The sequence below is a fragment of the Bubalus kerabau genome, chromosome 3 (assembly GCF_029407905.1).
Source record: "Bubalus kerabau isolate K-KA32 ecotype Philippines breed swamp buffalo chromosome 3, PCC_UOA_SB_1v2, whole genome shotgun sequence".
NCBI lineage: Eukaryota > Metazoa > Chordata > Mammalia > Artiodactyla > Bovidae > Bubalus > Bubalus kerabau.
The window spans coordinates 20,042,663-20,055,750 of NC_073626.1; the positions used below are offsets into that span (position 1 = coordinate 20,042,663).

The 13,088-nt window shown below is 38.4% G+C and overlaps 1 protein-coding gene across 9 annotated transcripts in view; it reads left to right on the forward strand.

Moving 5' to 3' along the window:
• The window catches only part of CARMIL1 (capping protein regulator and myosin 1 linker 1), a 321,864-nt gene that overhangs the window by 223,681 nt on the left and 85,095 nt on the right, over nt 1-13,088 (forward strand). For all 9 annotated transcript variants that reach the window (XM_055570803.1, XM_055570804.1, XM_055570809.1 and 6 more), the window contains 5 exons: nt 4,551-4,632; nt 5,482-5,581; nt 5,684-5,738; nt 10,883-11,055; nt 12,625-12,693. In XM_055570803.1, coding sequence (XP_055426778.1) covers nt 4,551-4,632; nt 5,482-5,581; nt 5,684-5,738; nt 10,883-11,055; nt 12,625-12,693 — 479 coding nt within the window. The remainder of the gene's footprint in view (nt 1-4,550; nt 4,633-5,481; nt 5,582-5,683; nt 5,739-10,882; nt 11,056-12,624; nt 12,694-13,088) is intronic.

The following is a 13,088-nucleotide window of genomic DNA, read 5'->3' on the forward strand; positions in this document are numbered from 1 at the left end:
TGCCAACTGTGTGTGATTTACTGTCTTTTTGTCTGTTGGGGTGAAAAGAAGAAAAAATCTTAAAAACCTAACTTGGTATTGTGAAATTTTCATGTGTAAGTCTGTGTGCTCTTTTGTTTTAAACACAGACCATAAAACAGAAACCATCTCTGGTAGTATGAGTTAATTATTTCCCAGCACTTTATTAAGGCATGCCAATAATAAAATTTTTTATGAAGGAAGGAATGAGAGCAACGGGGATGGAAAGGGTTATTCTATCAAATGAAAAACAACTTATATAACGTTGCTTGCTCTGTTAGGTTAAAATATTGAATTGGCAATGACCCATATGCTTTACTATCCTGATTAAAGTTCATGATTGCTACCAATACAACATCATTCATTTAATTCTCTGATTAAAACTAAAAAGGACATAAGTGATCATCTGATTCCCATGCTTATAGATGAGAAAACTGAGGTCTAAAGAAGCTGAAATAATCCAACTAATGGTAGAGTCTTAATGAAAGTATGCTTTCCTGATTATTGTTAATAGTAGTAATTATTAGAATATTATGTGATTAGGCATTTTCTTCTCAAATAAATTGATAGGTACCATATGAATGAAGAACACTGTGTTAGATTGTTACACAGCTTGTTGTTTAAACTCCTTTGTGATCCTTTTGGAAATAACTTTCAAAGACAGCTGTATTTGGTGAACCATATAAAACTGACATTTTTGTAAGTCAAAAATGGCAAACTCTTGGCAGTTTCATATGGATCCACCAAATGGCTAGTAAACTTTTTTCCTTTATATTTTTTTCTTATTAAGGCAAGAATCAGATACTGATGGTAGAATTGGCTATTATTTTGATGATAATTCTACCTTCATTTTGGCCATTCATTTGTGAATTATGTGATAAAATTGTTGTAGCCAGGTGTTCTGGGAAACAAACTCACTCAGAAGGACAATGCAGATAGTGGAGTGCAGTTTATTACACCAGTGGGCCCAAGGCAGAGTCTCCTCTTAGCCAAGGACCTCAACCAGTTTTTGTGAAAACCTTATATACTCTAAGTGTACATGCCCAAACCCACCTCCCCAAATTCCTTGAAACTAGTCTGAACAAAGGAAAAGAAAGATACAATCAAAGTTAACCCGTGATTCATATGCGTTCAGCCTAGGTAGTTAACAGTGGACAATTATCAATAGGCCTGTGGTCATACCCCAATAAGCATCATAGAATTTATGATTCTATTCGGTTACACAGATAATTAGGGTATTCTTTTGGGTGATGGAGAGTCTAGGTACGAGCCCTTGGGCTCTTCCATTCGGGGGGTCTGGTTTTTCAGTTGGTATGTCGTTTCCATAGATACCGGGCATAGCTCAAAGTCCACAGTCTGACCCAAGATGGAGTCCTGCTTTCAAGATGGAGCCTCTTCTGTCTGTTTCCTTCTTCAAAATGATGCTACTGACATGAGGACCCCTTAATACTACCTTAGTGTCATGTTCTTCCACTGTCTTACAGCTTGAATCACAGTACTGGTGACCATGTTTGTCAAGTCACATGTTATGTTGCTTCTTACAGTAGTTAATGAAACACAGAATTACAGTTGACATTTAAACAACACGGGTTTGAACTTCCTGGGTCCACTTATACATGACTTTTTCCACTGAATACCTATTACAGTACTACATAATGGTTGGTTGAATCTGCACATGGGGAAGGAACCTTGGATATTGAGGGTCATCTGTAAAGTTTGTACTTGATTTTTTGATTGTGTGGAGGGTTGGTTCCCTTAAGTCCCCTCATCCCCCAAGTTGTTCAAGGGTCAATTGTATATATCTCTCGAAAGTGAAAGTCGCTCCATCATATCTGATTCTACGACCCCATGGACTTCTCCAGGGAATTCTCCAGGCCAGAATACTGGAATGGGTAGCTGTTCCCTTCTTCCCAACCCTGAGATTGAACCCAGGTCTCCTGCACTGCTGGCGGATTCTTTATCTGTTGAACTACCAGGGAAGCCCCTATATATTTCTCTTAGGCTATATCTCTGAAACGGTAATTTATATATCACTAGGTTCTAAATTACTCTTTGGCATCGCATCCTGCCAGCAAGGATATATTGAACTGATCATGTCAAACCACATTTTGTCCTTGGAGAATCCTGCAGTATTCACAGTTTTATGTGAGGAAATTTCCCAGGATTGAAGTTATTTTTTCATTAAAAATAAAACCCCTGGAGAAGAAAAGTGACAAATAACAGGGGGATGGTATTTTACATTTAAATCTGTAATATTCACCACCTCTTTTTAAATGGCAAGTGTTCTTGAGAAAGGAATATGAATTATTAAAAGTTCTCTAGATTTTAGTTTACCTTGCTTCTGTCCCCATTATGAATGTTTTTGTATTAGAACTATTCACTTAGAACTATGAGTAACAGCTGAAATATTCCTCCTTCATTGAGACCTCACTTCTCTTTTGAAAGAAATGTGATTTTATTTTTAACATTTTAAAAAGTATTGAGTGATTCACTTACATTTACTCCTCTTTGATCTTGCATTCTTTTAAATAGTGCTAGTGTGTGGGATCCAAATGAGGGTAATTGAAAAAACCAGTTTTACATGCATACATGCAGACACAGCCTCTAATTATGCAAATTCATTTAAAAGGATTTTCATTTACAGTAATGGAAAAGCTTTTACTGTTTTGGGAAAGCTTTAAGCTTTGGGGGAATTTTAGGCATCTAATAACCTGTGAATTCAATCGAATGTTCTTGGCAACTGAAGATCAGTTATTTTCTTATTTAAGTTTTGGATTTTTGTTTTGGGAGTATATTTTAGTTGCAGTGTTTTTTTCTCACTCTGCTTTTTTATGTTGTGTGTTGATAGAGACTTCTGCTTCTCTGTTCTTATTCTGCTTACTGCTGATAACATTCTTTTTTGTTTTTTTCTCCTTGGGCTTTCCTTAGCTTGGCCACTGTGTAAGTACTTTATGAATCAATAAATTAGGATATGTTGAAATTTTAGTACCGAAAAATGTTAGTATTATGGGTTTATGCTACAAATATCAGTTAGGAGTATTTGTAAAATAAACAGAGGTGAGGACTGAAATCTCATCCTCATCCTATTTTCTGTTTTCACAAATGGAATATTTTTTCTATATATTATAATAAGTAGAGATTTTCTTGTAGAGGTTTGACTTTTCAACAGAGAAATCATTAGCAGCAAATAATGAAATTGTAAAGACTTATGCTTATCTTCTCAAAAGCATAATTTTTTCATGTTCTGAAAAGCAGATTATGTTCCTTTCAAGTGTTTGCCTAAATTGTTTCTTGCTTTAATATTGATATGGTCTACATATAACGCTCACTGCGACTTGAAGCAGTGTTGCTTAAATCTATTTGTGAAGAACCTGGTGGTGGTTGTTTTTTAATTTCCACTCTTTGCCAATACTTTGGCAAAAAATATAATAAAAGTAGCCATAGTTCCACCCACTGGGTTCACAGCCCTTCAGCTGTGGAGTTGGCTGGTCTTGGTTTCCTTGCCTCCAGGCAGCCTCCAGGGAGGTCGGGCTCTGTGTGACACTCCCCTTCAGAGCTCACATCAGGCATCTCACAGTGATCTGCTGTCACCTTGAAAAATAGAAAAGACTGAATGTAAACAGCCCCGCTAAAAAAAACAAATGAAGTGATCCCAAAGATCTGTGCAAAATTCTGCTTAACATATAAGCAGTCAGGGAAATTGGCAGGTTTGGGTCCAGAGTTCCACAGACATATTGCCTGTAAAATAGTGAAATAAGGATTCTTTAAATTTTTACATCAAAATGCGAACAAGTAGAAAGTGTTATCAATTTGGTATAGAATCTTAAAATAAAATTTCATTTTCTTTTTTTTTTTTTTTTTTTAAATTTCATTTTCTTAAGTGAATAGAGAAACTACCATATCCTTTGGCCCATAGTAGGTTCCCAATAAATGGTAGTTTCTCTTATTAGATCATAAGTTTCCTGAACAGAGGGCCACAGCTTGGAAAACTGCACCCTGCACAATGTTTTAACAAGTAGTAAGAACTCAGATAGTTGCTGAATGGGAAACAAAAAGATATTCTGACCTTGGTAAAATGTGCTTTTGGTTTTTGGGAAAAAGATGAAAATGACTTTTTAGGTTTTTATTGTCTCCTTCAGTTGTTTTGCTGTTATATGATGGAGAGTTATACCTGAAATCTGTAGTAATCAGATATAACAGTAGTGATTTCTCATGTATAAAGGTATTCGTTAGATTTCCAAAAGTCAGAAATGAAGAAAATTCTTGTGGGTTGACGGAGACTGTTTTGCTTTTGGTGATGCAGGGTGATCTCTGTCTTCTGTTTCTTTCTCTAATGATTTTCAGACTTATGTGGAATGGGGCATAATGACTAGTGGTTGGTCCTTTGCATTGATGATTTTTTTTTTTAAGTTGATAAGTTTTCTCTTTTCTCTTTGGTGCTGAGTTCAAGGCTATCTCTCCTATTTTTAATTTTTTGGTTTCACCCCTCCAGTAGGTGACCACTTTCCCCTGTTTGGTTTGTGTTTCTCTAGCTGAGATCTGGAGGTGCGCAGGTACTAGAGGGCTGCATTGCTGAAATCCACAACATCAGCAGCCTAGACATCTCCGATAATGGTAAGTCAGAAATTAGAGAAGAAAACACATAGAAATATTATTTGAAGGAAGTTAGTAAAGGGAAAATAGTCTAATCCAATCTAGATGACACCTTAATAAAACTGATATTTCACTCCTTGATTAGAGGACTATTTTTTCTTTCTCCACGATTTTTATAAGTTTTTTTTTTCATGATAACTATAGCCATTTATGTTTTAAGAGAGTATATTTATGGAATAATTTCATGTCAAAGTCTTAAGTTTGTTTCATGGCCAAAAAATGAAAAGTCTATGCAGTAAAACAATTTAGTTTAAAAAAAAAGATCAGCAATATATTGATAACAATCTGAGTACAACCTTTTGTGTTGGACTTGGTAGTAATAAAATTGAGGCCTTATTTATTTATACAAAAATCTGTTTCATTAGCTTTATTTCTACTGGTTATAGTAGCATGTGAGTATGAACCTGCATAGGCAAGCATGCTGTATGAATTTGCATAGACAACTTTATCTGCAATCACCTCCCAGTGAACAGAATGTCAGAATCTTCTCTCACAAAAGTGTGGGGAGAGATGAAACTTTCTACTGTCATGTATCACATTCCTTACTGACTTTGTTTAGCCCCTGGTTGCGTAAGAGATTTAGATACGTCTTTGTGGAGAATGAATTTATCCCCGTGAAATAATAGGGCATAAAAAGAAGGCAAAAAGTTCCTGGGGTGGGGGGGGGGTGGTGGAGATTAGAATCCTAGGGATTTCAGGACAGTACAGAAAGTCATCCAACTGCCTTGCACCTTTGTTTAATTGTGTTCTCTCTGAGAATTTATTTATCCACATGTGTGTTGATTTTCCATTTACTCTGATTCTTTCCAGGTTTAGAATCTGACCTATCTACCTTAATAGTGTGGCTCAGTAAAAACAGATCAATACAACACCTGGCGTTAGGCAAAAATTTTAATAATATGAAATCCAAGTAAGAGTTTTTTGCATTTTTTATATGACAATGATGAAAATAACCAGCCTCCTGAAAGCTTTTGATTTGATTCCACTGTCCACATCTTTAAAATCTCTTTAGAAATCTGACACCTGTGTTGGACAACTTAGTACAGATGATTCAAGATGAAGAATCAGTGAGTATTATTTTCAACACTTTTGCCTAAAACCTTTCTTTCTGTTGTTGTTCTTACTAATTTTGTCCAGTGGGTTAGTGCTGATATGCTTTCAGATAATTTTATCTCTGCATACATTTTCTATTATTTTTTAAATGCAGTAAATATTCATGTTTTAGCACAGTTATAGAGAATACTTAAATTTACTTACTTTCACTTTATTCAACTAATCACTAATTAAAGGAAGATTGAAATATACATTTACTCCTAAGCCCATCTTTCAATAAGCTGTATTACTTACTAGCTTCAGCTAATACACTAATCTACAGGTATGAATTTTTTACTCTCTAGTTGACTTTATGACCTAATCTCATGCTGAGAAACATCATATTGCTAATTTGAATTTCATCCAGTAATTATGCAGAATTATAAGAGACTAAGAAAGTTGTTCCCCATCTTAAATTGTGTCTAGAGCTCTAATAATCCTTATATTTTTATCCCCTTTAATTGTTCCTGGCTAAGACTTTGTTCATGGTAAAGAAATTTAATTTCAAATAGTATCCTATTTTGCTATCCTTAGACATGCATAAGAAAAGATATTTTCTGGACCAAGTGAGAAGCACTCTACCATTAATTCCTTTCATTGAAACCGAGTGTATCACACCTTGTATTTTACTGATGCTCTTTAACATTTTGTCCATTTCCTGTCTTAGTCCTCAGCCACCAAAGAGCTTAGATGGTTCCTCAAATCCAAATCAATTTGTATAATGAAGATGCATATTATTTGTGTTGGGTGACGGTTGCTTTTGTAGGTCGTAGGAGTAATTTCCTACGTTAATCATGTGAGATGTGCCACATTTTTTTAAAGTATGATTTTCCCTTTTGAATTTGTATAGGGTAATAGAAAATTCTGCTAAAACTGTAAGCTAAGTTTTCAGAGAAGGCCATGGGGTCAGGAGAGATGGAGGTGGGTGCTTTTCCTTGCCTGCCTTTGCCCACATCTCTTTTTGAGGCTGTGATCTGGAGGGCAGGAGAAGATTCTGCTGTCCTGCCTCGTCACTGTGTGGATGTAATTTCCAACCTGTGGGCTAGAAATGAAACTCATTGTTATTTAATGAATTCAAGCACTGCTTTTTGTCCTCATTTGCCAATAAGCCCTATATTTTGTTACTGTTATACTGGGTTACTAAAGTTAGAGACATAATTAGAATGTAATTTATACTTTTCAGAATTTATGCAGTTTGTTTTACATATTAATTTGACTTTCCACCACCTTGCTGTATTTGAGATTTTGATTTCCCAAAGTTGGCCCAGTTTTGAAAGATTGGAGAAGCCAGTATTGCAGAATCTACAGAATTGTGTTTAATAATCATTCCCAAATATTTGTTTCTTAGCACATATTTTAGGAAAATTTATGTTAATTTCATGTTTTGCTTATTACACAAGGGTCTTTAAATTCTGTTCCTATAATTTTCAAAGTCTCGTAGTCAAAGATAATCTTGATATTTAAAGCACACCTAAAAACATATTTGCAGATGGTAAAATTTGATATATAAATGTAAATTCTGTCAAGTTATAAATTTGAGAAATATGCTGCTAATAACAACAGTGAAAAGCCTTTTATGTTCATGTCATAGAAAAGTAGGTGGCTTTTTCAAAAAGCAATTACCTTCTTTTCTTTTTTTCTCCTACTTCAGAATCAGTAATGTTCAAAACAATTTGAAATGATTAGGAGTTAAATCTTGTGACTATAAAAATTCCATCCATAACTGGCACCACTGGGATGATTTTTTTTAAAGGTCTTTACATATAAAAAGGAAACTCTTTGCTTTTTACATTGTGACCTTGTGTCTGTAGAGCTTGTTCTTAAACAGCCCATGGAATACTTTATTCACCAGTATTGCACATTATGTTCACTTGCAAAATCCAGACATACATGTTCCAGTGTCGCCTTCAACTCTAGACAGTGGTTGCCAGGCTGCAGCAACCACAGTGAAGGGACAGTAACATTGAGGGGCCAAGATGACAGACTTTTGTTTTGAAGTATTACATACAAATCTATGCTATGACCAATAGAACATTATGTGTTTGTCCTGGGAGTGCCTATCACAAGGAGACAGATTGCCAGATTAAGCATGTTCAGCTCTGAACAGGAACAGTAAGCTTTCAAGTAATCAGGTTACCTGGAAGTGCAGTAAATCAAGAAGGGATGACCTTATAAATATGCATGCAATTCTGGCTGTTCTATTCACATTAATGACTCTGCCTATTATTTTTAAGTGTTAACTGGGGTGTATTAGAGTTTGAATATAGTACTGGAAGTGGTGCTCGCCAGCTTGGAGACTTGGCAGCTTTCCAGTATTAGGAAGAAGCTATAATATATCATTTTTGCAGGAGTTGAATAGAGCTCATTGAAATGATGGGATTATAGCTTTTTATTAAAACACCATTGCTTACATTTTCATTTAAAACATGAAGTTTCCCGAGTCTGAAGCATCTTTTGTTAAGTTTCTTCCATCTACTTGAATGTAGAATCTTAAGAAAATTGAAGCCACCTCCCTAAGCCTACCTGAGTCTAAGATTATTCAGGCTTTGGGGCTGAAGTTTCAATTGCCTTAGCACTTATTATGTCATTTAACTTGAAAAAAAAAATTGATTCTAACTAATATTAATAGCGTTTGATTTTAATATAGATATATTACATTTAGAAAATATGGTCAAATTTTGATAATAAGGATAATCACAAATTTTGATAATAAGTACAGTCACTCGGGAAAAGTGTAATCAAATGCATAATGCCAGTTTGTAAATGTATGAGTCTTTAAACTGTCGAAACTGTCTTCCTGCCTCCTGGGCCTTTTGGTAGATGTGCCTTGAACATGTGCTCTATTAGAAGTCAGGGGCTTCCCAAGTGGCACAGTGGTGAAGAATCTACTTGCCAGTTCAGGAGATGCAAGAGACCTGGGTTTGATCCCTGGGTTGGGAAGATTCCCCTGAAGGAGGGAACGGCAACCTACTCCGGTATTCTTGCCTGGAACATTCCATGGACAGAGGAGCCTGCCGGACTATAGTCCATGGGGTTGCGAGAGTCAGACACGACTGAGCATACATGCATGGGAATCAGTGTTTATTGGTTGAATGGATGTGAATACACCCCAGGATTTGTGGTGGGGGATCCCACAGACCATCCAGGGACATCTTGATAACCCGAGTCCCATGGGCCACCATGGAACCTGGTCATAGATGATCCTAGAAGCTGCTTCCCAGTAATGTCAGAACTGCTTATGGAGTTAGGATATTGAATTGTTGAGTATAGTGGAGCCAACCTAGACTACCTCAAGCAACCCAGAAGACATCCAGATCCCCAGGGAAGTCTTAGTTCTGACTTTTAGAGCAACACTGGTTTTAAGTCCAGAAATTCTCACCATCTCATTAATTCAATTATGGCTGAAGAAGGGGATTGAGAATTTAAATGCCCACAGTTCTAGGAAGGTGACATAAACAAGTAAGTGTGAGCAGGGTGTAAGTAGGGAGCACCTTTCTTTTTTCTTTTTTGGTCATGTTCTATGCAGACCAAGCAAAACCTGCCTCTAGGCTGAGTGGCTTTTGTGCTCAGTAGCTAAGTCGTGTTTGACTCTTTGCAACCCTGTGGACTGTAGTCCACCAGGCTCCTCTGTCCTTGGGATTTCCCAGGCAAGAATACTGGAACGAGTTGCCATTTCCTTCTCCAAGTTGCCATCTTCCTGACCCAGGGATTGAACCTGCATCTCCTGCATTGCAGGCAGATTCTTTACCATTAAGCCATCTGGGAAACCCCAAGTGGCTTTTAGTCTCTGGCTTAAATGGACAGTGAGTGGTCACTATACAGCTTATGGTAATGAAAAAGTCACATACATTTGACTTAAAAAAAAAAATTGTAGGTACGCTTTTTGATTGGATCTTATAAGGAAAAGCTAACAGGGAAGATCAAAAAGATGCAGGAAAAGCCAACAGAGGCTTTGTGTTGTGAGGAGTTAAAAACACAGAATTGGCAAACAGACTGGTTCCTGTTCAGCTACTTTCTGTGTGACCTTGGTTGAGTCACTTAATCTTTCTATTTCTTATTTGAGAATAGGGGTAATAATACCTAATATAATATTGGGCTTCCCATGTGGTGCTAGTGGTAAAGAATCTGCTTGCCAATGCAGGAGATGTAAGAGACCTGGGTTCGATCCCTGGGTCAAGAAGATCCCCTGGAGGAGGGCATGGCAACCCACTCCAGTATTCTTGCCTGGAGAATCCCATGGACAGAAGAGCCTGTCAGTCTACAGTCCATAGAGTCACAAAGAAAGAGTTGGGCACGACTGAAGTGATTTAGCATGCATAATAATACCTAAGTATTGGATTATTGGGTTGATTAAATGAGTAAACACATGTAAAAAGCTTAAACAGTCATTAAACATAGTAAACATTCGATGAATGTCAGCTATTATTGATCCTGGCTGGATTTTATTTTACATTTACTACTACTAGTAATTTAGTACCAGTATTCCTCTATTGGGCTTCCCAGGTGACGCTAGTGGTCAAGTATCTGCCTGCCAGTGCAGGAGACATAAGAGATGCGGGTTCGATCCCCGGTTTGGGTAGATCCCTTGGAGGAGGGCATGGCAACTCACTCCGGTATTCTTGCCTGGAGAGTGCCGTGGACTGAAGAGTCTGGTGGGCTACGGTCCACATGATTGGAAAGAGTCAGACACGACTGAAGTGACTTAGCATGCATGCATCATTCCTCTACTAGTATTTTAAGATGCCATTTTACCTTGCCTAGAAATGGATCAAAAGGGATAGTGTTGCCATACTGAAGCACAGACATTTTTGTGCAGTATGTTTATTTCTTCCCATCCTCCACTTCAAAAGAGCTGGCATCTGCCCCTCTGGATATGTTTCCACAGCTTCCCTTAGAGGAGAGGTGGGTGATATTCAGCATTGACACAAGCTCTTCATGTTTGACTCCCAAGGTCCAGAACCCTTCGATCCCATTCACTAGTGCCTTTTAGCCAGAAGTTTCCAAAGTTTCCACCTTATGCAGTAGGTCCCACCCCTGATGGTTTTCCATGAAGCAGGTCCCCTGAGCAGTGGCAGCCCTGATGTGACCATGTGAGTGCTATCTGGTGTTGCCTCCACAGCCTCTGCAGTCCTTGTCCCTGGCCGACTCAAAACTCAAGACCGGGGTCACCATCATCATCAATGCCCTGGGTAGCAACACCTCCCTGACCAAAGTGGACATCAGTGGGAATGGCATGGGGGACATGGGGGCGAAGATGCTGGCCAAAGCACTGCAGATCAACACCAAGCTCAGGTACGGGCCCTGACGGGTGGATGCTGGTTCTCAGGAAGGCCTGGAGGGGAGTCTGACCCACAGGCACTGGGGACCTGCTGTGTCCGTGTGAGCCTGAGTTTCCAAGGAGACCAGCTGGGGAGCGGAGACGACAGCTTCAAGTCTTCTGTCAAAATATAGAGGAGAGTGTTCCCAAATTTAGACACAGTCATTCCTTCACATTGCTCTTTTCAAGATTTCCATTGTGAGGTGAACCCAACTGAGAACCATTGCAGTTTCCTGTTTCACAGCAGCGTTGACAGCTGACAGATGTGAGGGGAAAGGAGGGGCTTGGGGACAATGCCAAACATGCAGAGCTGGGAAGACCAGAGGAATTACACGAGGGGCTTCCCAGTATTGGTTGTGAGCCCAGTGTCTTATCTTCCCTTCCCACTCCTGCCGACATAAAGACCTAAAACCCAAGGGATCCAGGCAGTCCACTGGGTCAAAAGCAGGTTCATCCTGGAAGCCTACTCATCTGTTCATTGGTTTTCATCTGTAGTACTTCCCAAGCCTGGCTTTTCTTAAGGATAAGCCATGCAGTAGCCACTTCTCTTAGGGACCAGTAAAGTGGTAACCGTATTACCATCCATCATTTGGAGATTTGGTTGCTACCTAGTTCAGTGGTCTGGTGAAAGAAGAGTTAATAATTCATACTGTTCCTCAAGGGCTCTTTCTTGCTATTTCCCTGGCTCTCTGGTATAAGTCAGAGCCTGTACCTTCTGTCTAAATTGAAGGCAAAAGCCCCAAACTGCAGCAGTTTCTTTGAAGGCCAGTGTGTATGTGAGGAAGGTCATTGAGGTTAGGAAGAGAAAGCAATTAAAGGCTGTGAGTCTGGGAGCATTCAGACAAATAAAAAGCCATTTCATGTGTCAGGTGAATTGACAAAGCCTAAAATACTTCTGAAGTATTCACATTCTGAAAGGAGAGTAATACTTTTCTTCCAAAATAGATTTTGTGTTTAAAAAGTAAACAACCTCCTTAGAGTACCCGAGGTTCTGCCAGCAGAGTGAACTCGGTTGCCGGGACTGTTAGTCACACCACATCAGGGCAGTGATGAAACATCAGAAAATACCAGATGGTCTTTCTAGCTGTTTACAATAGAAAAAAAAATCTCAGTATCTGAAATTCTTTATGCTGGACATGAGACTGTATAGCCTCTTACATAAATAGCTTCAGCCTCAGACTTCAGTACTAGGATGGTATTTGGAGAATATGTTGGGAAAATATCAGGGAAGTCAGGATTTAGGGTTTTCTGCTGGTGTTAGGCATTAGGTGATATAATGGTAAGTTAATGTGTGTGCTCTTGCTTTTAAGTTTTTTTTTTTTTTTTTTTTTTGCCATCCTCCTTGAGCAGAGAATGGCTTTGGAATCTAATACTGGGGGAAATGCTCATCCTTGCTTTGTTTGAAACAACGCTGAATGTTATTCCTAGCTCATTGTGCTAAACTACCTAGACAGTGTTTCTTATGAGAGATGTATCTGCGGTGGGAGAATCATTTCCTCCATTCCTAACTATCTAATCATCTTTGTGATTTGGTTTCCAAACAGGACTGTTATATGGGACAAGAACAACATTACTGCACAAGGCTTTCAAGATATAGCTGTTGCTATGGAAAAGTAAGTTTTACATAGGACTTCCTTCTAGAAAAATAGAAAAGAACCAGTGGTGTTTGTGTTATCAATGGGGTAATACAAGTAACGATAGATTAACTCAGATCCAGCCTGTCTGATTCTCAGTCTACTGCTCACCAGCCATGACACCTGGGAATACAGTGACTTTCTTCTGGTGTGAGTTTCTTCATAAAATGAGGGCATAGATGCTCATTCTGCCAAAGTCACAAATATCATGGTGGAGGCCCACACAGTGCTTGCCTTGCTTCTTTCTCCTTGTGGTTTTAAGTCTGTTTCCACAGGGTCTTGCTTTCTTGCCCAGATGACAACTCTGAATCCACTGGTGAGAAAAACGCTGGGCTCCAGAAAATAAAGTCAAAGTGAAAGTCACTCAGTTGTGT